This window comes from Akebia trifoliata, chromosome 3 (assembly GCF_017979445.1).
Source record: "Akebia trifoliata isolate Shusen 1 chromosome 3, ASM1797944v1, whole genome shotgun sequence".
In the NCBI taxonomy this organism is placed as follows: Eukaryota; Viridiplantae; Streptophyta; class Magnoliopsida; order Ranunculales; family Lardizabalaceae; genus Akebia; species Akebia trifoliata.
The window spans coordinates 44,665,965-44,688,157 of NC_141377.1; the positions used below are offsets into that span (position 1 = coordinate 44,665,965).

Sequence of the window (22,193 nt, forward strand, 5' to 3'; positions counted from 1 at the left end):
GTAGTTTAACCTTTTATCTTTTTTATATTATAAGAGACATCCTCAATATTTAAATATTTTCTACATAAGGTTTTAAAAAAACTGATGGTACGATTGTTTTGCATAAGGTTTGAAGTGTCACGATGGAGCCCTAGGATTTGCCCTAGTCGAGTGCAGTCAAGCCCTTTGAATCTTATCCATTGAAGAAGATAAACTTGAGGTGCAAATCACTTTATAAAGAGTTTAAAAAAAATTGTGGGGGGGACAAGAGCTCTTATGACCTGATTTGTACATTTATAACTAAGAAGGATTTTTTTGGACAAAAAAATTGAGGGGTGACAATTACCCCCTCTCGCCCCCTACCTCCGCCCCTAACGGCTGCTATAGACCCAAATTTAAAATTGAAATCCAACTATGAAAACAATTCTTTTTTAATTTTTTTTCCAGAACTCTTTGAATTTCATGCTCCATAACCATGAGTCACCCAATTGTGTATTTTGTGAGGATGATGTCTATGGTGAGTGATGGTGGGTGATATTTTTATAATTTTGAAATTATTTTAGGAGTTTATAATTTTTAAATATTTGATGAGGGGTGTTTTCATAAATCTATATGCATATTATACAAGTTAGGAGGGTTATTTTCGTAAATACATATGGATGTTACTATAATAAATATTGAGGGCTATTTTTAATATTTGAATAGCTTCTTTGATAAGGAGTATTTTATAAGGTAATATCGTATATTTGATGAGGGGTATTTTCGCGAATTTGCATTCATGTTAATTTAGCAATGCTTATACCTATTTTTGTAATTTGAATAATTTTTTTAATGAGTGATATTCTTATAAGTTAGAATGGGAAGCTAATCCTTTGTAGCACCTTGTAGCACATATCCGACAGTTGAAAGAGTGCCACATCAACCATACTTAGATCCCACTTTTAAAATATTGGATGTTCAGTAGCCATTCAATTTCAAATACAGGGATCTGGAGGAAAAATACTATTTTCTAATATTTTCAAATCAAATCTAAATCATGATCACAAGAGGTTAAGATGTTATTTATTTATTTATTTTTAATAAAACTCTCTCATCCGTTGAATCCGTGCTATAGTGTGCCACATGAACCGTGTGCTACATAATGCTAGATTTGCAAGTTCATGTATCTTTGATCGATGAGGCATATTTTGGCAAATTTATATGAATATAGTATAAATATAAACATTACTAAGGGCTAGTTTTGTTATGTGAATAATTTCTTTGATAGTGGTATTTTGTAACTTTGGTGTGAAATATAATGAATCTTTAATGGCTATTTTTATAATTTGAATTGAGTGTATTTTGGTTTTTTTACATTTTTGATAAATTATTTTAATTCTAATTTAGAATTAGATTGACTAGTATTCCTGTCTAGTAATTTTGAAATTTTAGTTTATTGTTTATATGGAATTTTAGTTTATTTTAGTATAACATTCGTATCTTGAGAAAAATCATCTACTGTTTTTTACACACTCGAGAACTCTCTCATTGTTTATTTCTTTCTGCTCCCACAACTACAATATCTGCCTTGCATAATAGGCTAAATCCAAGATTAAATGTGTGTCTGAGAATAGCAGCACCCCTACAGATGATTAACATACTTTTTTTTTATGGCTAAGTAAGAGGAGTGTATTATATAACGAAATGTACAAAGGGATAAATCCCTTAGATTACAGCTCTCATCGAAGGGTGGCTTGTGGACATAGCACATTGATACAACCTATATAACATCAAATATTACAACAGACAACATAACAATAGTAATTAATGTTCTTGAGTTAAACACAAACTAGATAAGATAATTAATCAGATATCTTGAAGTGATGTATCTGGACCTTTTCGACATCGAGCTTCTTGAAATTACTCAACTTCTTTGTCATGAAGAGCTTCCCCCAGTTATGTTCCTTATATTTTGCTGGAGTTTGCTCGTTTACCAGCTCCTCCAAAGGCTTCACCATCACGTAGTGCGCAGGAAAGGCGAAGAAAGGGATGGAAAACCTCTCCCTCTCTGAGTTTAGCGTCACCCTGTGCTCTGCACTCTCATACTTATCATTGCTCCAAACCTATTAAAATACTTTCCAATTAATAATCTATGAAGAACAATTTAACAAGACAAAAATAAAAAAATCCAATATCCCTTACTCACCTTAAACTTCAATATATCAAAGAGCAGGCATATCGTCTTGTGTAATGTTAGAGAAATATATATTTAGTATATAACAATTGATATCTTCTATATTGGAAAATATTGATGATTTATTAAGGGAGCGGATCCTAGTATTTCTTTTCTAAAGTTCCGTTTTTTGGTTTTAGGCGGTTAAGAATTGGGACACATCAACACAATACTAAATCCATGCCGTATAGATTTAAGAGTTCATTGACTGTTGGTTTTCAAAACCTTTGATCATGGTTTTGAAAAGGTTTTCTTTTGGAATTTTTTTTTTTTTTTCAAATTTGATCTATTCTCACAAAATAAGAGGATTTGGGTGTTATTGATTTTCAAATGTGATCAATCAAGACTGTAGAGAAATCACTACGGGGAACTATAGGAAAGTAGTGCCACAAGGATCTGCTCCCATATTGTTTAACTTCAAATAATATGAGTGATTTAGATAAATTAAGATATTTGTATTACGTTTCCTTTTCTATATTTAATTAATTGGCTATGTAATCTTTATAATACCCCATTAATATTCATATAATGACTATCTAAGTTATCAATACATATGTTTCTTCAGATAATTTTATAGAGCTTCTTATGCCAAACTTCTTCATACCACACTAACTAGTTCATAAAATTACACATAACACATCCGTTAAGGATATAAGCACACCATTAAAAAAAGAGAGATTTACCCAACAGACCAAAGTGTTGCATTTTTATTATAAAAACGAGTTTTGACAACTCCAAGGGAACCTTAATTTATGAAGTTTGTTACCCACTAAATTCAAATTTATTCAGTTAATTTGTTACTTAACATACGTTGGAGTGAATTATGATTGCTTTAATTTGTGACATCTAAAAACATGATTTGATGCCACAATTTTTTTTTTTTAAGAACTTAAAAAAAAAAAAAGAGATAATTTTCACAGTTGAATTTTAGTTTTAAATTTAGGAGTTCGGTAGTCATCTATTTTCAACACCTATCATAATGCTCAAAAATAATTTTTTTTTTCTTTTGAATCTGAAATTTTCCTTTAAATCTAAAAGCCTATGTTGTTGGACTGCTAATTTGATAATCTATTTGGGCCCAACGACCCTTAAATTTCAATTCTTACTAAGCTAGTTATGGTAGCTTGATTCATAAAATAAGGTTTGTTCAAATAACAAACCTGATAAAGTAAGGGTGTTTTTGTAATAAAATTGCAACAGATAAGTTTGATTGGTAAATCTCTTTTTGAAAAAATGGTTTTGATCATATTACAATGCAAAGGCCGAGCTCGCATGGCCATCCCATAAGATTGAAGTCATCTATAGAAATGACCTTAGGAGAGATTATTTATTTAGTCCTGATAAATGCACGTGGTCTTGATACACGGTTGGGTATGCGACTGAAATGGCAAAGGCGCAGAATCATATATCATTTTCATCGAGATACTCAGGAAAAAGATGGGCCGTTCTATGCCCTTGCCATGACAACCGTGTACCCAACCACTTACGAAGACCGTTAGCATTCATCATTATTAAATATCATTCTTTATGTTTTTGTCGTGCATATCATGATGTTTTTGTAACTAAGGTCGGATAAGGACAAATTGGGAACGTAAACACTCATTTAGTTTCATGGATTGGTGTGCTATGAAAAAGTTGATATGGTGAAGAGTTCTCTAATCTGATAACATTGGATTTAAAAATAAATCGGCTGAGACTACCGGACAATGCAAAATATCATGGATTTAAGGATCCATTTCAAGTTTCCTAATAGGTGAGGCAAGAAAAAAAAATTAGAAAAATTTCCCAAATCGTAATCAACTTTTGGTGAAATTCCGGTACGGCTCACCTTTCATTTTAATTCCCACAACCTGAAGTACAAGATTGCAAGTTTTTCAAGTGATGATCTCGCAGGTTAAAGTAATGATCTCGCTGGTTCACTAATCGTTTTTCAAAAACCTGCGAGATCGCTGTTCAAATTTTGTAAATTAAAATGAACAGTAATCCGGAATGGGAATTTCGTCATATTCAACTGACGAAATGGTAATTTATCCTAAAAAATAACTCATTTTTATGTTGAAAGATAATGTATATAGTATTGTAGAGTACCTGCATGATGTCACCAAGGTTAATGATGTAAGAATCAGGAATGGGCTTGACCCTGATCCACTCACCATCTGCCTTCCTTTTCACGTCCAGACCACCAACATTGTCCTGGGCAAGGACTGTGAGAGCTCCACTATCCTTGTGTCGACCCACTCCAAAAGCAAGTTCAGGTGAAGGACAAGGAGGGTAGTGATTGAGGCGGATAGTGCTGCTATTGTCTTTGAAAAAGCCACTTAACCGCTTTGCTGGCAAGCCTACGCTCAGTGAGATAAGTTCTAGTAACTTAAATGATAGTTTCTCCACAACTTGAGCATATTCTTCACAGGCCACCCTGTCATAGATGAGAGAGAGAGAGAGAGAGAGACAAAATCTTTAGTTTATGATAAACTTCTAGTTGGATATACATCAATTTTGTCAGTTAGACATCTTGGATAGGCAGGTGCATATAATCAATCTTATTCTTGGTGGGTGCACTACTCTTTTCTTGTAATTTAATGCACCTATCATACCTATCCAATCAAAAATCCAAATTTTCTTGTAATGGAAATATGGAAATGTTGAGCTAATAATCTGACTTAATTATCTTCAACCATACATATTAAATGAGAGAAATGAGTAAAAAACCTTAATTCAGGAAGGTTTTCAGGCCACTGGTTCCTAAACTCCAGCAAGTCCTGGTTGCCATGCCCAGGTGAAGCTGGCATCACCAATGGATCTTTCACCGTGAAGTCAAACACTTCTTTCCAGTCTCTCACGTTCTTCGTATGCTCCCCCTCGAAATAACCCAAAGGGTTCACCTCATCTCTCCTTACCTTTAGCTTCTCTTCTGTTGACAAAGCGAAGAATTTCTTTGCCGCTATCTCAATGTTACGTAGGAGTTCGGATGGCACACCGTGGTTGATCACATGGAAAAATCCCCAGTCCCTGCATGCTTGGCCTACCTTGTCGACAAGAGCGGCAAGGGCATCAGTGGACTCTGGATGATTCAAAGGGGAGAGATCAATCAATGGGATTCTTTCATCTTCATCAATCTTGAGCTTAGGCCTGTGTTCTATGGCTTGAATAAAAGCTGGATCAAATTCCACCATCTCACCCAAGAAAAAAAAAAAGCAATTTAAAATGGTTTAACAACTAAGTAAGGATAAGCTACTCTTTATATAGGATTTGAAGGATGAAATGACATTGAATTTGGACACTTTACTTAGGGGATGTGATCACAATTGATTACGCTGTTATTTTTTTAATTTGTGGAAGAAGAAATTAATCACTAATAAGCCTGAGAGTCAAGGAAAATATTTGAATTTCAGCAGGTAGAAATCACTAATCAACTTGATTTTGGTAAGTAGAATATGAATTTCAGCAGGTATAAATCACTAATCAACTTGATTTATGTTAGTAGAATATGCCACATGGCATATTTTAGTACGACCTTGAATCTGGAGACCAATAGGAATAAAATACGACTCACTCAAAAAGCTTTTGCTTACGGAAGCAAGTTCGTTAGGTAAAGAAAAGAAAACGTGAACTGTAATAGAGACAGAATTTTAGAAGGCTACGGAGTCTTTTGTTGCAGTGGAAAATTTTACTACTGCTTTGGTAGACACGAGATAATCTCCTGTAAAATCATTTGTTATGTTTGGCTGATTTTTAAATGTAAAAAATTTTGCATTGAAAATCTGGAAGGTTGTGATATTTGGAGGAGTGATTGTTTTCTCACAGCGCTGTTGAGCAAATTTGCTCACACGCCATCACCATTTTGACAGTAATAAAAGAAAACTTTCACTCTCCTGACTTGCACATCCACTCCCCCACAAATCATTTTTTTTTATTTCAAATCTTAATAAGTTTTCGAGGGATTCATAAGAACTATTAAATTTTTTAAATTTTTTTTTGAAATTGATAGAATTTCATCCTCTACAACACTTTTGTGTAAGATCACAAGATGGTTTTATTAGAAAATTTTGATTTTTTCATCATTAGAAGGAGAGAAATTTTTTAAAATATTATTTATATCATCAACGTCACATGTAAAAAGAGTGTTGGCAGAATAACTCAAAATTCACTGACGTGTCATGTGTAATAATATATGCAGCCGAGGGAAAAAATCTACGATTATTACACATGCCACGTGCCCACGTTAGTCAATTATTATGTCAGGTTGTTAGAAAATCAGCACTGTTAATATTTTCCCTTTACAAAATGGGGACCTTCAGAAGTTCGACTCCTCTTCCGATGGTAAGTTGAGAGAAGGTTAAAAAGAGAACTGGTGAGACAAGGATGAGAGAGAGTTGGGTGGAAGCAGGAGAAATATAGAAATGGGCGTCTGAGAGAAGGCTAGAAATAGATAAGAGAGAAACGGAATAAGGAGAGACGTGGGACTGTGGGGGAGATCTAAGAACCCAAACATATCGATTTCCCGGCAATCTGTCTTTGGCCATTGCAGGTAGGCATCCACTCTCTCTCTCTCTTCTGCCATTAATGTTCTTCTTCAAGCCATTTTCCGTCATTAGGTTCTGCAAATTTCTCTTAAATTAACCCATCAAAATATAAATTTTTATTAGAAATTCTTCTTCAAGCTTGGATACGAAACCCTTATCCCCCATCTTCCTTATTTTTGCGAATCTAAATTTTTGCTGAAATTCGAATCGGATATTATCCGATATCCGATATAATAATCGGATGCGAATTCGAATATTATTTTAGAACATCGATCGGATTTGGATATAAGATGATTCTTTCGGATTCGAATTCGATGCAGCTGTATTCAAAGTTCGCAGCCCTAGTATAATTTCTCTCGGTTCAAAAAGATTTCGATCGATTAGTAAATGTTTGGAAATATATATTTGGAGCTCCAATTCGGCCATGTTTGGTTCTTGATGATAGTTTGCTTCACAAGAGTTAGGGTTTTATCTTATCAGGATTTTAGAATCCTAGATTTTTATAATAAAATAAAATAAGGCTTCTCCAATCATTTTATGTAAGATATCATTTTGAACGAGATGCATGTGAAAAGTGTACAAATTTTATAAAATGCGTTTTCAATTATAGGTATGGCATTGAGACCAAACAACTCTGCATAAAATCCTGAAAAATATTGTCTCATACTATTGGATGATGCAATGGACTGTGTCCTCATTGACACATTTTAGGAACAGTGGTCAAGAAAGGGAGGTATGAGAATTTGAGGCGCTGACATAGAGATTGATGAGGATATGTTGTTTTTTTAAATTGTGGATGCTTATTTCATATTTTTAAATAAATGTACATTGGATGCGTGGTTTTAAATCTCAGAAAAAGTGTCTCATGTTGTTCATGAACACTTGTTGGGAACGAGACAATGGTGTTTTTAAAGCTCCACGAAGCAGAAATTGTCTCATGCTTTTTTTTTGTTTCAATTTTTTTTTCCCTTGGTTTGTGTACACATATGGTGGTATGTTTATTGAACTTCCTTTATCTTTGGATCATAGACTTTGGGTTCTTAGCTTCTCTCCAGCTTGATTGGTTGTAAGTAGAATTCTTCAATTTTAAGGGTACTTATAGTTGTAATTCCTCTGAAATTGGGTATGTGTCTAGGTTGGATATTGTTGAATTTGTGGGTTTTCTATTATTTTTCGATTTTTTTTCCTTTTTAGGTTAAATTTTAAAGGTGGGTAATTGGTTGTTTGTATGTTTGGGTCTTTTTGATTGATGGGTTCTATAAGAATTCTAGGTTTTTGTAAGAATTTTCAGTTTAAACAAAAACTAAACACAATTTAATATATTCAACGATTATCTTGAAGAATCAAGCAAGAGAAAATCAAACATTCTCCAATCTTATAAACAGATTCTTCAGAATCTCTAATTAAGTTCGTGGAGTAGGTGAGTAGCAGGACAATTCTAAATCTAACTTAGGATATCAAAATTGAGTAAAATTTTAGTCTGGATACTAGGGTTTTGTAAGATATTTCTGTTAAAATGATTAAATTTGATCAAAATAGGGTCCTTAGCAAGGACTATCAGAATTTAAACAAAAACTGAATGCAATTTTATATATTCGACCACTCTCTTGAAAATCAAACAAGAAAAACTCAAACATTCTACAATTTTATAAGCAAATCTAGATATTGATCTAAGAGCTAAGGAAATCACATAGAAAAATAAATAGAGAGAATTTTAATAGCAATTGAGCTTATAAACTAAGGATTGGAGAAAAACAAAAGCAAACAACTATAGATTAAAACCTAATTTTTACAAAGTTCTCAGATCGAGTCATTTGCGATCCATTGCTCTTCGACAAATCAAATGATTTAAAGCAAGTGACAGAGTGAGGTGTAGTAAATCTTATCAATCTGTCTATGGGTTTCTACTTTCTAACTACAAAGTTTTAAAGTGCTGAGTGTAGATCTGTATACTACAGCTACCCAACTCAAGATCTCCTTTATCACCACATGTATGTTTTATTTCTGATCATACGAGTTTATTAATAGTGGCTAAACATCCATTGAGAAAAGAACATCTGGAGATGGGTAAACTACTCAACCTGCATAATATGAAATCTGGAATCTGGATCCCTAACATGTAATGAAATTTTTTGATCCATTGTTCTCAACTTTAACAAATAGGGTTGAACCCGCATCCTCGAATACTTCAAACTCCAAACTCTTCATAATCCAACAATAAGGCGTCAACTGGCATTTAAACAAGCCTACCTTGGAGATGTTCTGTAGAATCTTGAGCTTTATGTTGGGTCTTTCTAACCTTTATGTATATTGTAAATTTGTATAGTATAAACTTAATGGATAATTGTCTTTGGACCATTTTTCTTTTGCCTCTGAACAGAGATAACAAACATAGTTGCACATCAAAAAGAAAAAGAAAAAGAAATCTGACATCAGCCTGCCTGTTAACAGACCTATAAATACCCATTTTGATAGTTCATATTTCTTCAGTTGAAAAAAAAGAGTGATGGAACAGAGTGTTAGCTTCTCCTTATTTGTGGTTAATTGTTATAAATCTTGCATCCCCAGATTCATCGGAATGTATGAGCTTCATTTCTTGTGTGTCGGCGGCATCATTTTCTCATTCGTTATCAATAACTAGATTTTCCTCGAGATTTAGAGGAGAGCGTGACCCTTTCAACATTGTAATTGGTGGATGTGGCTAAATTTTAACAATTGAAATAGTGCTTTTTGTATGTGTTACAAGGAAGACTAACCATTCAACTATGTTTGGTGATTAACCATTCGTACCATTAGTTTGCGTCTGATTGCCCTATCGATCAGATGGTCTACATAAACGTCTTGGCAGTAAGGATTTATTATATCCATAACTATTAGGTTACATTATTCCTAAGGGATTGGCTTAATGGTAAAACCAAGGAAAATGAGAGAGAGAGAGAGAGAGACCATGTTAGATGGCATGTTGAGCGAATTTTTGCTCACAGACTCTCAGTGTGTGCCACATCAAGCATATCAAGGGTAGTTTTGTAACTAGCAAGGGTAGTTCTGTCAATTGGGGATGCCATTCAATACACTTTTGACACCCCAACTTTTACTTATTCTCAACCACCATTCACTTATTTTCTTTATTTTTAATTGCGGTGTAATATGTAAAAGTTGGGATGCCAATAGCAACTCTCAAAAATTTTCATTTCATGTTAGGGATCCAGATTCCAAATTCCATACTATGCAAGTCAAGTAGTTCACTCACCTATCTCTGGATATTCTTTTCTCAATGGATATTTAGCCACCGTTAATAAACTCGTATGATAAAAAATAAAGCATACACATGGTGATAAAGGAGACCTTGAGTTGGGTGGCCGTAATGTATAGATCTATGCTCTAAACTCTACAACTTCGCGGTTAGAAAGTAGAAATCCTCGGACAAATTGATAAGATATATTATGCCTCACTCTCCATCACTTGTTTTGAATCATTTGATTTGTCGAAGAGCAATGGATCACAAATGACTCACATTTTTTCACTTAGAAATACGAGAACTTCATAAGAATTAGATTTTAATCTACAATTATTTGCTTTTGTTCTTCTCCAATTCTTTGTTTTTGAGCTCGATTGTTGTTAGAATTATCTCTCTTTGATTCCCCTAGTTCTTGGTTCGATATCTAGATATGTTTCTGAGATTGTAGAATGTTTAAGTTTTTCTTGTTTGATTCTTTAATAGAGTAATCGAATATATGAAATTGCATTTAGTTTTTGTTTAAATTCTGATAGTCCTTACTACGAACCCCATTTTGATGGGATTTAGTCATTTTAATTGAAATTTCTTACAAAACCCTAGAATTCAGGCTAAAATTTGACTTAATTGTGAGATCCTTAGTTAGATTTAGAATTGTTCTGCTACACGCCTACTCTACGAACTCAATTAAAACTTCTGAAGAATTTATTTATGAGATTGGAGAATGTTTGATTCTTCAAGATAGTCGTCGAATATATGAAATTGTGTTCCATTTTGTTTAAATTGAAAATTCTTACAAATCCTTGGAATTTAGATTTGACTCAATTGTGAGATCTTGAGTTAAATTTAAATCTAGATTTTAGAAATTTTTTGCTACTCGCTTACTACACACTCTCCATTAGAGTTTCTAAAGAATTTTTTTTAATACGTAGAGACACCAAGAGATGTCAGCGATTCTTTACCAGTGACAACAACATCAGCTTCTTTCAAATCCCTATCCAATTTCGCCTCTCTTTAATTAGTCACACAAGATCAATCTGACTTTTCAGCTGTACTAGGTTTCTCATTTTGTTGTCTCTAATGGTGGTTCTTGGCGTGATCTTCCCTTGGATTGATATGCCAAAAGTCCTTTTCTCTGGAAATAAAACATCTCTTTTGAAATGGAAGGATTATACGTTGGCTCAGGCAATATCATTTGTGGTGAAGAATGGAACAGTTATTGTTTGTGCTGTGAGCCAACCTTATCTGCCATTTCTAAATAATTGGTTGATCAGCATTTCTAGGCAGAAGCATCAGGAGAAAGTTCTTGTTATTGCTGAGGATTACGAGACCCTTTATAAGGTGAATCAGAAATGGCCTGGTCATGCAGTCCTCATTCCTCCAGCACCCGATGCTCAGACTGCCCATAAGTTTGGTTCTCAGGTAATTTCTTTTTAGTTACCCTCATATAAGATCCTTGTTGGAGTGTTTGTTAAGTCTTTAATTTGATACATTTTTGTTTTGTGTTAATTGTATTTGTTTACGATCGAGGAAGTTTGGTTTGATTGCATTTTTCATTAGACTTGAATTAGATACTCTATTAATTTGTGTTATTAAATTCATTTAAATGTATTTTTGCATGAGTGATGAAGATTGGGTTGACTTTGTTTATCTCAATGGATGTTTTTGTCTCAAATCCATTATATGCCAATTGTTGCTTGCTCAAGGTCATGGAGATTGTGACTGGTTAAAGGAGGAAATTAGGAGGGAAAGTAACCCTGATTAAAAGCACATTGACTAGTATACCGGTTTACTTTCTATTCATGTTCACGTTTCCTAGGTCCGTCAAAATCAGATTGGAGAGGCTTATGAGAAATTTTTTGTGGAATGATAAGAACGGTGAGAACATAGTCAAATGGAAGGTTATTTGTTCACCCAAGAAACACGAGGGATTGGGGATTAGGGGTCTTAGACTAGCTAACAGAGCGCTTTTAGGGAAATGGCTCTGGAGGTTTGGAGAGGAGAGAGGTAGTTTGTGGAGGAGGGTCATTATGGCCAAGTATGGGGTTAAGAGGTTAGGTTGGTTTAGTAGTGAGGCTAGAGATTCGTTTGGGTATAGTGTTTGGAAGGGGATTCTGAAAGTGAGAGAGGAGTTTGAGAAATGTATTAGGTTCAAAGCGAGCAAGGGTGACAAGATAAGATTCTGGGAGGATAGTTGGTGTGACACTTCGCCTCTAACAGCTCAATTTCCATCCTTGTACGCTTGTTCTTTGAAAAAGAACTGCTCGATTCGACAGTGTTTGATTGGCAATAATTCCAATTCTACTTGAGATTTGGGGTTCAGGAGAAACTTTAATGATTGGGAGCTAACAGAGGTGACATCTCTCCTTGATCTCTTGCATTCATGTCTTCTTGACGAAAGTGAACAGAACAGGTGGGTTTGGATGAGGGCTAAGGACTTGAGATTCTTGGTTAGATCATTCCATAAGTGGCTCAACCCTTATGTAGAGAGACCCTTCTAGGGGTCCATCATTTGGTCTAAATCTATTCCCATTAAAATCTCCTTTTTTTTTTTGGCTGGCCTTCTTTGGGAAGATTCTTACTTTGGACAATTTGATCCTTCGCGGTTGGATCACTCGTAATTGTTGTCCTCTTTGTTTGAAGGTTGAGGAGTCTGTCGACCATATCTTAATTCATTGCTCATTTTCTCATCATATTTGGTCAAGTTTCCTAGTTCTTTTCAGTATTCCATGGGTCTTTCCTCGTAAGTTCTCCTCGTTGGTAGAAGGGTGGGCCAGTAACGCTTTCTCATCCAGAAAAAGATTCCTTTGAGCTATCCTTCCCTCAGCTATTGCTTGGGGGGTGTGGAACGAGAGAAATAACATGGTGTTCAATAGGAAGACGAGAAGCACTCAAGGCAGCTTCTTGGAGATCTTGGGCTTGTTGTATCTTTGATCGAAATAGAACATAGAGTTCACGGGAATTACTTTTGATGACTTTGTTTTTAGATGGAACTCCTTATGTGATCACTAATGCTCTAGCTTTCCTTAGTTTTGTTTCTCTTTAAGAGGCTTCCTCGGCCTCCTTGTACATTGTTTTTCCTCTTTATTCAATATATTACACTTATCAAAAAATATTCATGTCCGTACTAGTAGCCATTTGCCAAACCGCACATTTGCTATGTAGGACTAAATTTTTGCAGGGGCAGAGCCACGATTCTGCCCATGTGGGAGCAACTAAGAGTGAATTTTTTTTAGGGGGGCAACCAAGAGTGGAAAAATGTGTGGGGGCAATAGGGGCAGATTTTTTTATTCACCATGTTGCTATGTTTGGAAATAACTCATAAATCCTTGTAGAACTTCGATAATTCTTGTGGGGAGGGGGGGACAGTAGATCCACCCCTGCATGTTTGCTGCATTTACTGCCATAGTTTTAATCAGACATACGCCTTCCTTCCTTCTTCAAATGCAAAAAAAACTTAAATCAGCAATTTTAATAGATTGAATGTGTTGTGGTGGGTATTTTCCCCCTTTTAGATATGCAAACAAGAAAAATTAGATTAACCCAGTGGGAGCAGATACGTTGGTAAGGGGGCAAGATTCATTTAACTTTTGACCCTTAATTTTTGCTTCTATGCACTTGATCAGCTTATATTTATGTGTTGTCTCTTTGGCTTGTTTTATAATTAAATTGACTTCTTAAATAATTTGTCACAAGTGGATGTGTATCTACTGCCACAGGCGGCATTCCTTCTGGAGGTTTGTACTTCAAGAATGAGACATGGGTCCAAGAAACCAAGCGATTCATCATCCACAACAACTATATCACAGGCTTTGATAAGAAAATAAAACACTTCCGTGATTTTGGCCTCTGGCTGGTGGATGATCATACCCTCGAGTCCCCACTTGGTAAGCTATAACAAGAGATAGCCAACTACTCTATACTACACACCCACCAATCAACTGAGCTCCATATGCCATGTAACATGACAGATAGCTCAATATTTCAAGGACCACATTCATCGCTGTTGTGGTATTAGTCAATTTCATTTCCCTTTTAAGAGAATGTTTACTGTAAATGGTTGGAAGTTTTCTATACTTGGAGTAGACTTGTTTCAAATTTTGGCACATATGCAGATGAAATTTTGAAGCTTATTGAGTTTTTTTGGGCCCTATGTATGACAAATTATTTTTCACTAGCAAAATGCAGCACATGGTTAGCATTAAGGCTGGCAACAGACTGGTTCAGTACCGGATTAGTACCACTCCAATACCAATCCCAATTTTTTTAAACATGTACCTGATGCGAATGGGTTAATGAATATGTGAACTGAATCTGGTCTGTTTCATTTCACCCTTAATCTAAAAACATGCCTTATTTTCAAAAAATTTAAAAATATAAAATCATATAAAAATTAAAAAAATCTACTGTCCAATTAAAAATATAGAGGGTAAACAAAAAGACTAGAACGCTTTATCCATATGTATTTTATATGAAATTAAGAATATTACAAAAATTATTAAAATATGTTTGGATCCGATTTTGAACCTACATTAAATCTCTTTTGAAAAATCTTTATTAAATCACCTGAGTTTTCATTCTCTCTTTGATTTTTCATTTAAAGTTATTGACTCAATCATCAGAGTTTCTTTGACAGGCATCATACTGATCTTAATCTCAGAGGTAAAGAAGTAGCTAGAAAGAAGCAGATCTGATTGGAGAAAAAGATTACTCAATTGACACAATCTCAAGGGATGTGTGGATTTAACCAGAGAGAAGTCAATATGGGATAGATCCATTTCCATTTCACAAAGCCTAAGGAGGGTAGTTTTGTAATTTGAGGCCCTCAATACGTGGCTTGGTTCGTGTGATTGGTCGACCTTGGATTTGTGAAATTTCGATTTTACTTTTCAGTGAGCACAAAAGGTTTTTCAAGGTTTGGGGCACCCAGGGTAGACTGATGCACCAAAATTAATATGCCAGACTAAGCTATTAAATTTAAGCACTTTCCAACTTGGGCTCAATGGAAACAAGCTCTTCAGACCATTGGTAACTAGGCCTTAACGTTTAACAAACCATCGTTCTTCTTTTCATGCCAAATTTACAGTAGCCCCATTGATACAACTATAACATCAATTATTCCAATATACAACAAAACAGGAGAAAATAAAGTTCTTGTGTTGAACATAAACTAGATAAGATAATTAATCAGATATCTTGAAGTGATCTATCTGGATGTTTTGGATGTTGAGCTTCTTAAAATTACTGAACTTCTTTGTCATGAAGAGCTTCCCCCAGTTATGCTCCTTATATATGGCTGGATTTTGTCTGTTTACGAGATCCTCGAAAGGCTTCACCATCACATAGGGAGCAGGATAGAGGAAGAAAGGAATGGAGAACCTCTCCCTCTCTGAGTTTAGTGTCACCCTGTGCTCTGCACTCTCGTACTTATCATTGCTCCAAACCTATTCAAGACTTTTGACCGAATATCCACAACAATTTAACAAGACAACAAATGGTAAAAAAGAAAATCCAATATCCCATGACAACTTAAACTTCCATATACCAAAGAGCTGGGCTTATCGGCTTGTGCAAAGTTAGCTAGAGTACATTGTATTAATGTTGGCATCTCATTACAAATGAAATGTGTGATGGAGATTACAATTAATGTCAAGTTTTGGTAAATATCTCTTATAATTTTATAGAGCTTCTAATGCTATGAAACCAAACTTTTTCAATACCTCATATATAAAATTATACATAACGCATCAAGTGAGTATATAAGCACACCTTTTTAAAAAAAATGGTCTTGATCAGATTACAATGCAAAGGTCGGACTCGAATGGTGCTTCGATAAGATTAAAGGCATTGATAGAAATGACCATAGAGAGATGATCATTTATTAGATATTATTCACTATGTTTTTGTTATGGTTTGAATTAAGGTGGGATGAGGATAAATTGGGAAAGAGGTTGAATTAAGAGTGTAACACAAGGAAAATAATTATCAACGAACCACTTGAGAGTGCACTGGTGCATGCACACGATCTAATATTCTGTAATTGTCCCATAGATGGATCTTCCATGCCAACATGCCTTAACATTTAACAAACCAGCTTTATTCTTTCCATGCCAAATTTACAGTAGCTGGTAAACACAGCCACATCAATACAACCACCTATATACCACTAACTATTGCAGCACACATCATAATATAAGTAACTAATGTTCTTCTATTTCAGCATAAACTAGATAAGATTATCAATTAGATATCTTGAAGTGAGATATCTGGATGTTTTCAACACTGAGCTTCTTGAAATTGCTGTGCTTCCTAGTGACGAAGAATTTACCCCAGTTATATTCCCTATACTTGGGTGGGTTCTGCTTGCTTACGAGTTCCTCTAGAGGCTTCACCATCACATGGTGGTCTGGGTTGAGGAAGAAAGGGATGGAGAACCTATCCCTCTCCGAGTTCACCATCACCCTGTGCTCTGCACTCTCGTACTTCTCGTTACTCCAAACCTGTTCAAAACTCCCCATTTAGGTGACTTTAGAGAGCTCATATTACCACATCAAATGCTAATTCCTAAAATTATATATAACACATCAATGGATCTGTGTTAATATCTCACATAATACTTTTTTTTTCTCACACCATTTTATACAATGGTATGGATCACAACTCCCTATCATATCATTTCAGTTTTGGTCTGCTATGAAAACAAGAAGGTGTGCAGCAACATAAGCCAGTTTATAACATTTTGTTAAGAGTTAATACTGAACTTGAGCAAGGATAATTATATAGATTTAAGGATCCATGTTGAATTTCCCGAATTAATATGGGAGGTTTAAGTCATAGAATTTATCGTACCTGAATAATGTCACCAACATTAATGATGTAAGAATTAGGAATAGGCTTGACCCTGACCCACTCACCATCTGTCTTCCTTTTCACATCCAAACCACCTACATCGTCCTGAGCTAGGACTGTGAGAGCCCCACCATCCTTGTGTCGACCCACCCCGAGAGTGAGGTGAGGTGAAGGGCAAGGAGGGTAGTGATTGAGTCTCATAAAGCTGGTATGGTCTTGGAAGAAGCCATTTAACCGCTTTGCTGGCAAGCCTAAGCTTAGTGAGATAAGCTCTAGCAATCTAAATGATAGTTTCTCCACACCTTTAACATATTCTTCACAGGCTTCCCTGTCAATGATGAGAGACACCACATTGTGATTTATTCCTAGTTACTCTTGGACATTTGATTTTTTTTTTTCCTTTTACAAGAGATATAAAAGTAGAACCATATCGGACTAAGATAGTACCATTCACACATGCAAAACAAAGCAAAATATAAGAAGTGCAAGAATATAATTTGTTCCTGTAGTTCATTGCCAAATTTGAAGATGTTGTGGGATGTCAAGTATTCTTATTGAGCTTGGGCCTCAAGAGAAAAAACAGTATCAAAGGGGAGTTTTCTGTAGGGGTGTCAATTGAGCCCGCTAGCCCAGCCCGACAGATAAAACAAGGGCTAGGGCCTTCACTTTGGGCCCGTAAAGGTAGGGCTGGACTTTATAATTTTCAGCCCATCAAATCCGAGTTGGGTTTGGGCCTTATAGTGACCAACTTGTCCAGCTACTCAATTTTATAGAAATATTTATAATATATTAATTAGATAAATACTTTCTAATAAAAGTAAAATATTATATCTAATTACAATTTAACTCTCATATATAACCTGACATTAATTTCAATTTTGATTTTAAAGTCTTCAAATATGTACCAAGAAAATTATTTGAAAAACACAATTAGCACGATTTACTCATGCTGACTCGATCTTCCAACAAAAAATAAAATAAAAATGAAACAATAAGTTAGTAAATGAGTCTTGATGATCGGACTACCCCACGTGGCATACTCAATCCACGTTAGAATACACGATTAGCTCGAGATACAATTTTATGGGGAAGTGAAGATGTGTATCCCCAGGAGCGCAGATCTACGGCTCTCAAACTTGTCACGTCGATTGAGTTTTCCACGTGGGGTAGTCAGGTTATCACGATTCATAGTAAATTACCTTAATTCAGGGAAATTCTTGGGCCATTGGTTTCTCCATTCCTGCAATTCCTGGTTCCCAGGCTCGGGTGAAACCGGGACTACAGTTGGCTCCTTCACCGTTATGTCGAACACTTCCTTCCAGTCCCTTACGTTCTTCGTTAGCTCCGTATCGTAATAACCCAAAGGATTCACCTCATCTCTCCTTACTTTTCGCTTCTCTTCCGTGTGCAAAGCGAAGAAGTTCTTCTCTGCTGCCTCAACTCTACGCTGAAGATCAGATGGCACACCATGGTTTATCACCTGGAAGAACCCCCAGTCCCTACATGCTTGGCCTACTTTGTCGACAAGGTCCGCAAGGGCGCCATCAGTATAATTCAAAGTGGAGAGATCAATCAGTGGTATCCCTCCAGCCTCATCAATCTTAAGCTTAGGCCTGTGTTCAATGGCTTGGATGAAAGCCGGATCAATTTCACCCATTTCTCTCTCACAACTTAAAATTGATTAATTAAAAACGACAGGTACGCTCTACCTTTAAATAGGGTGATGAGAGGGATCTAATATACATTGAATCTGGACACTTTTTTTTTTTCTTTCTTTCTTTCTTTTTTTTCAAATATACATTGAATCAGGACAATTTTTTTTTTTTTTTTCTTTCTTTCTTTTTTTTTTTTCAAACTAAGGTTATGATGGCATGGCTTACGTTGTTTTTTTTTGGTTTGTTTGTTTGTTTTGGAAGAACAAGATATAGTCGACAGGGAGATGTGGTAATAATTTAACTATTTTAAGATTTTAAATACAGAGTGATTTTAGTTATTTTGGTTAAAAGTAGTGTATATTTAACTTTTATTTATCTGATGTTATCCAAAAGTAATTTTTACTTGTTTAACTATATTGAATTCACTTCCTATGGATCTGACCCTATCAAATTCCTTGATTCAGATAAGATAATTCTGGATACTTCAACATTTTTTGTGCTATACTATTTTTTTTACCATTATAATCATTTGATTTTATAAAAATTAGAAGGTGGCATGTGCAAACAAAGTATCAAAATAAAAAATTAATTTAAAATATTGATTAAAGAATTTTTGAAGATTACATAGTAAAATAGAGGATATTTTTATAATTTTGTAAACATAGCAATGTGATTATTCAATACTACATTGTAATTTTCTTGATTTTTTAAAAATCAAAATGACCTTGATTTTATTAAATTTAAATATAAAATTGAGGGCATTTATAACTACTCAAATTTTGACATCAAACCACTTATACTCCGCCTTCTTTCATTATAATAATAAAGATTTATGCTATATTAATATTAAATTAATAGAAAAGAATATTTTGAAGAATCTAAAAAAATAATTTTTAAAACAATATATAATTTGGGTCTAAGCGGATATATAGATGGATCCAGATCCAACTAGGATCATGAGACATCAAACCATATCCGACCCAAATTTTTATTTGGATCTATTCTAAGGACTGAAACCCCCTAAATTCAGATTTCAGATAAATCCAACCCATTTTATGCCCTATAGTTAGATTATGTTGATTTTAGTACGGTAAGAGAGCAATGGAAGAAAAAGCGATCCACCAAAAAGACATTTTTGCAAGCCAAAGGAAGACCTTGGAGATGTTCCTGAACAAATTTTCAAGATATGACAATGATTTTATTCTTGGGCTTTGGCTGAATATGGATAACATCGCCTCCATATCACGACATGCATCCCAAACTAATCTTATCAATTATAATAACTAGAAAAAAAAATTATGATTTATTTAAGGGATTTAAACCTTAGTGATTGGATTCTTCCGTTAGGAATCCATTTCCGTTCCTATACTTTGGATCTTATCAATGTCCACACCTTACTTCCAAAATATTACTACGGGCCACAATTTGTTGGAAATCTTTTATTTTGAAAAATCCTAATTACTAAGAGTCTCGTAAACCTTACATTTAAAAATAAATTATTTAATTATTCAAATGAAATGAAAATTAATTACTAATAAATTATAAAATCTATTATTAGTTTATGCTTCATTGTATTAAGTCCATTGACCTAATCATATTATCTTGATTAGCCCAATCCATATGACATTGTTGCAGGGAGTATCGGACCAATTTCCTTCGATTAAGCACATGCCATTGTTGAGACCTTAGATCAAGAAGCTTGATCATCTTTCCTTTCTTTGTGTACCTAAACAAAAATTGTTTGAAATATTGGCATTACTATTGTTTATATCGCAAGGTCCAAAGTCCATTGGCTCAAGATGAGACCAATCTCCATGTTAAGGTCCAAACTAATCTCCATTTAGTTCAAGCATGATTGTTTTCCCTAATTTGAGCGCTTCAGAACTGATTTTGAAGTGCTCTTCGGAGGAGCTGGAGAAGTGGTGGACCACAATGTGTGTTTGGGAACCAGTTCTGAGAAGTGCTGTGAAAAATGCTCTTGGGCTAAGTTAATATTTGGGAACCATCCTGAGTTTTTGAAAAAGTCCAAATTGCCCTTCCATGCAAGGGGTATAATTTTTAACCCTTCAAATGTAATATTAAGGTCTGAAGAAAAATGTTGTCCGCTGATTTTTTCCTTTTTTTTTTGTAAAATGACCAGAATGACCTTTTAAGCACCTCTTATTATTTTAATGCAAGTTTATTCCCTAAAACATGGAACTATCATGCATGATTTCCAATAAATGACCAAAATTACATTCTATGCAAATTAAAAATACCAGTTGTTTTTTTCCTATCTCAATGCAATAACCATGCACAGAAACATGTTTGAGACCATACTGAACTTTGAAACAGATTGCATTGAATTTTAAGAGCTCTAAGAAGATAGTTTAATCCATGTATCAAAGAACAAATCAATGTGTATCAATACATAATTCAAATAACGGAGTTTAGGATCCTATTTTAAACAAATCAATGTTTTGTTTAATCCAAATGATCAGACCATTGAGTCCTCGTAAACCCATTGTAGTCGAGAGTACAATATGAATCATCCAAAACAGCAAGTCTGATTAGAATCATCCAAGATAGCAAGTCTAAAACGAAACCCACAGCTTACCGATGACAAAATCCTAGGATGGAAAGAGGAACGAAGGAAGAGATGGATAATGAAGAAGAAAATGAGCTTTTGTGAAATGGAGTAGGACAGAAGTGTAATAAGGATTGTTCAGCTGGGGCAAATACGTAAAGATACCCTGTTTTGACAATAACTTGTTCCATGTTGGAGCAGTTTTCAAAGTTCCAACTCCAATCCAAATGCATGGAAGCCTGCTCCAACTCCCCACTAGAACTAGTACTCCAAAGAACCCAATCAAACACATACTAAGAGAGCAAGAAAATGAAATTTGAACAAGATCAAATAGCCCATGAAAAGTGGACTAATGGTACAAAAGTCGAACCAGCGTGTGTGCATGTAAAGGAATTAAAACTTTTAGAAGTGGCACTTGATCGAGGGCTAATACAATGTACTAATGCTACTGGATTTTATCACTTATCCGAGTGACAAAGATAACACTGATTAATGGATTTGGAAGTTGGCGAAGTGAAATGATGAATAAACGAACAAGATGGAAGAAATGACAAAATCAAAAACAAAACAAAAAAAAGGGATTGTTGCATGGTTGAACAATAAAGAAGGAAGGCCAATGCAAAGAAGAAACTATAGATTTTTTTTTGTTTTTTGATGAATGAAGAAACTGTACAAAACAATCACACAATCGAAGAAAGTTTAAATCTTTTTAATCTCTTCGTTGTTCTTTAGTTTTTCACACAAATGAAAGGAAAATATGTAATCATGTCAAAAAAAGTTGGGTCTAAAAGGAGAATTTTAATCATGAGGAGAATCAGTAAATTACACCTATTCTTGGATCTGTCCAACTAAAAGTGTAAACATAGGCAAAACTTCTTTTTTTTGGTAGCCCAGGGAGTATCCCCACCTTTGGTGAGACTAATCTACTTGGGGCCACCATCCAACACCCTGTCACATGTTACGGCATTTAAGTAGCCACATTTATGTGGAGGAGCGTGTAGAGATTCGAAGACACGGCCTAGGGAGCAAACCCAATCACTCCTTACCATCTCAGCTAACTTAGTAAGATGATGAATCAATGGCATAATGCCACATGTACATGTACAAAGAAAAGAATAAAATCCAACCACATAAGCAGTTAACTGTGTTCTCTTGTAATATTTTCTCTCCATCT

General features: G+C 34.8%; 2 protein-coding genes and 1 pseudogene across 3 annotated transcripts; 1 reads left to right on the plus strand and 2 right to left on the minus strand.

Annotated features, from left to right (window-relative positions):
* Positions 1 to 1,635: 1,635 nt before the first annotated feature.
* On the minus strand, positions 1,636 to 5,383 carry LOC147407260 (protein LATERAL BRANCHING OXIDOREDUCTASE 1-like). Its single transcript, XM_086432830.1, has 3 exons — positions 4,901 to 5,383; positions 4,280 to 4,607; positions 1,636 to 2,081 (listed from the first exon to the last, which is right to left on the minus strand). Exons 1-3 carry the CDS (start codon positions 5,362 to 5,364, stop codon positions 1,821 to 1,823), a joined length of 1,053 nt encoding a protein of 350 aa, XP_086288956.1. The 5' UTR covers positions 5,365 to 5,383; the 3' UTR covers positions 1,636 to 1,820.
* Positions 5,384 to 6,468: 1,085 nt separating this feature from the next.
* LOC147407261 (UDP-D-xylose:L-fucose alpha-1,3-D-xylosyltransferase MGP4 pseudogene) lies at positions 6,469 to 14,080 on the plus strand (annotated as a pseudogene). The gene is made up of 3 exons (XR_015176736.1): positions 6,469 to 6,719; positions 10,882 to 11,371; positions 13,669 to 14,080. The product of XR_015176736.1 is annotated as a UDP-D-xylose:L-fucose alpha-1,3-D-xylosyltransferase MGP4 pseudogene (transcript).
* A 1,944-nt stretch (positions 14,081 to 16,024) lies between these two features.
* Positions 16,025 to 18,486, minus strand: LOC147407262 (protein LATERAL BRANCHING OXIDOREDUCTASE 1-like). Its single transcript, XM_086435743.1, has 3 exons — positions 17,998 to 18,486; positions 16,799 to 17,126; positions 16,025 to 16,449 (listed from the first exon to the last, which is right to left on the minus strand). The coding sequence occupies exons 1-3, from the start codon at positions 18,453 to 18,455 to the stop codon at positions 16,189 to 16,191; spliced, it is 1,047 nt and encodes a 348-aa protein (XP_086291869.1). The 5' UTR covers positions 18,456 to 18,486; the 3' UTR covers positions 16,025 to 16,188.
* Positions 18,487 to 22,193: the final 3,707 nt, after the last annotated feature.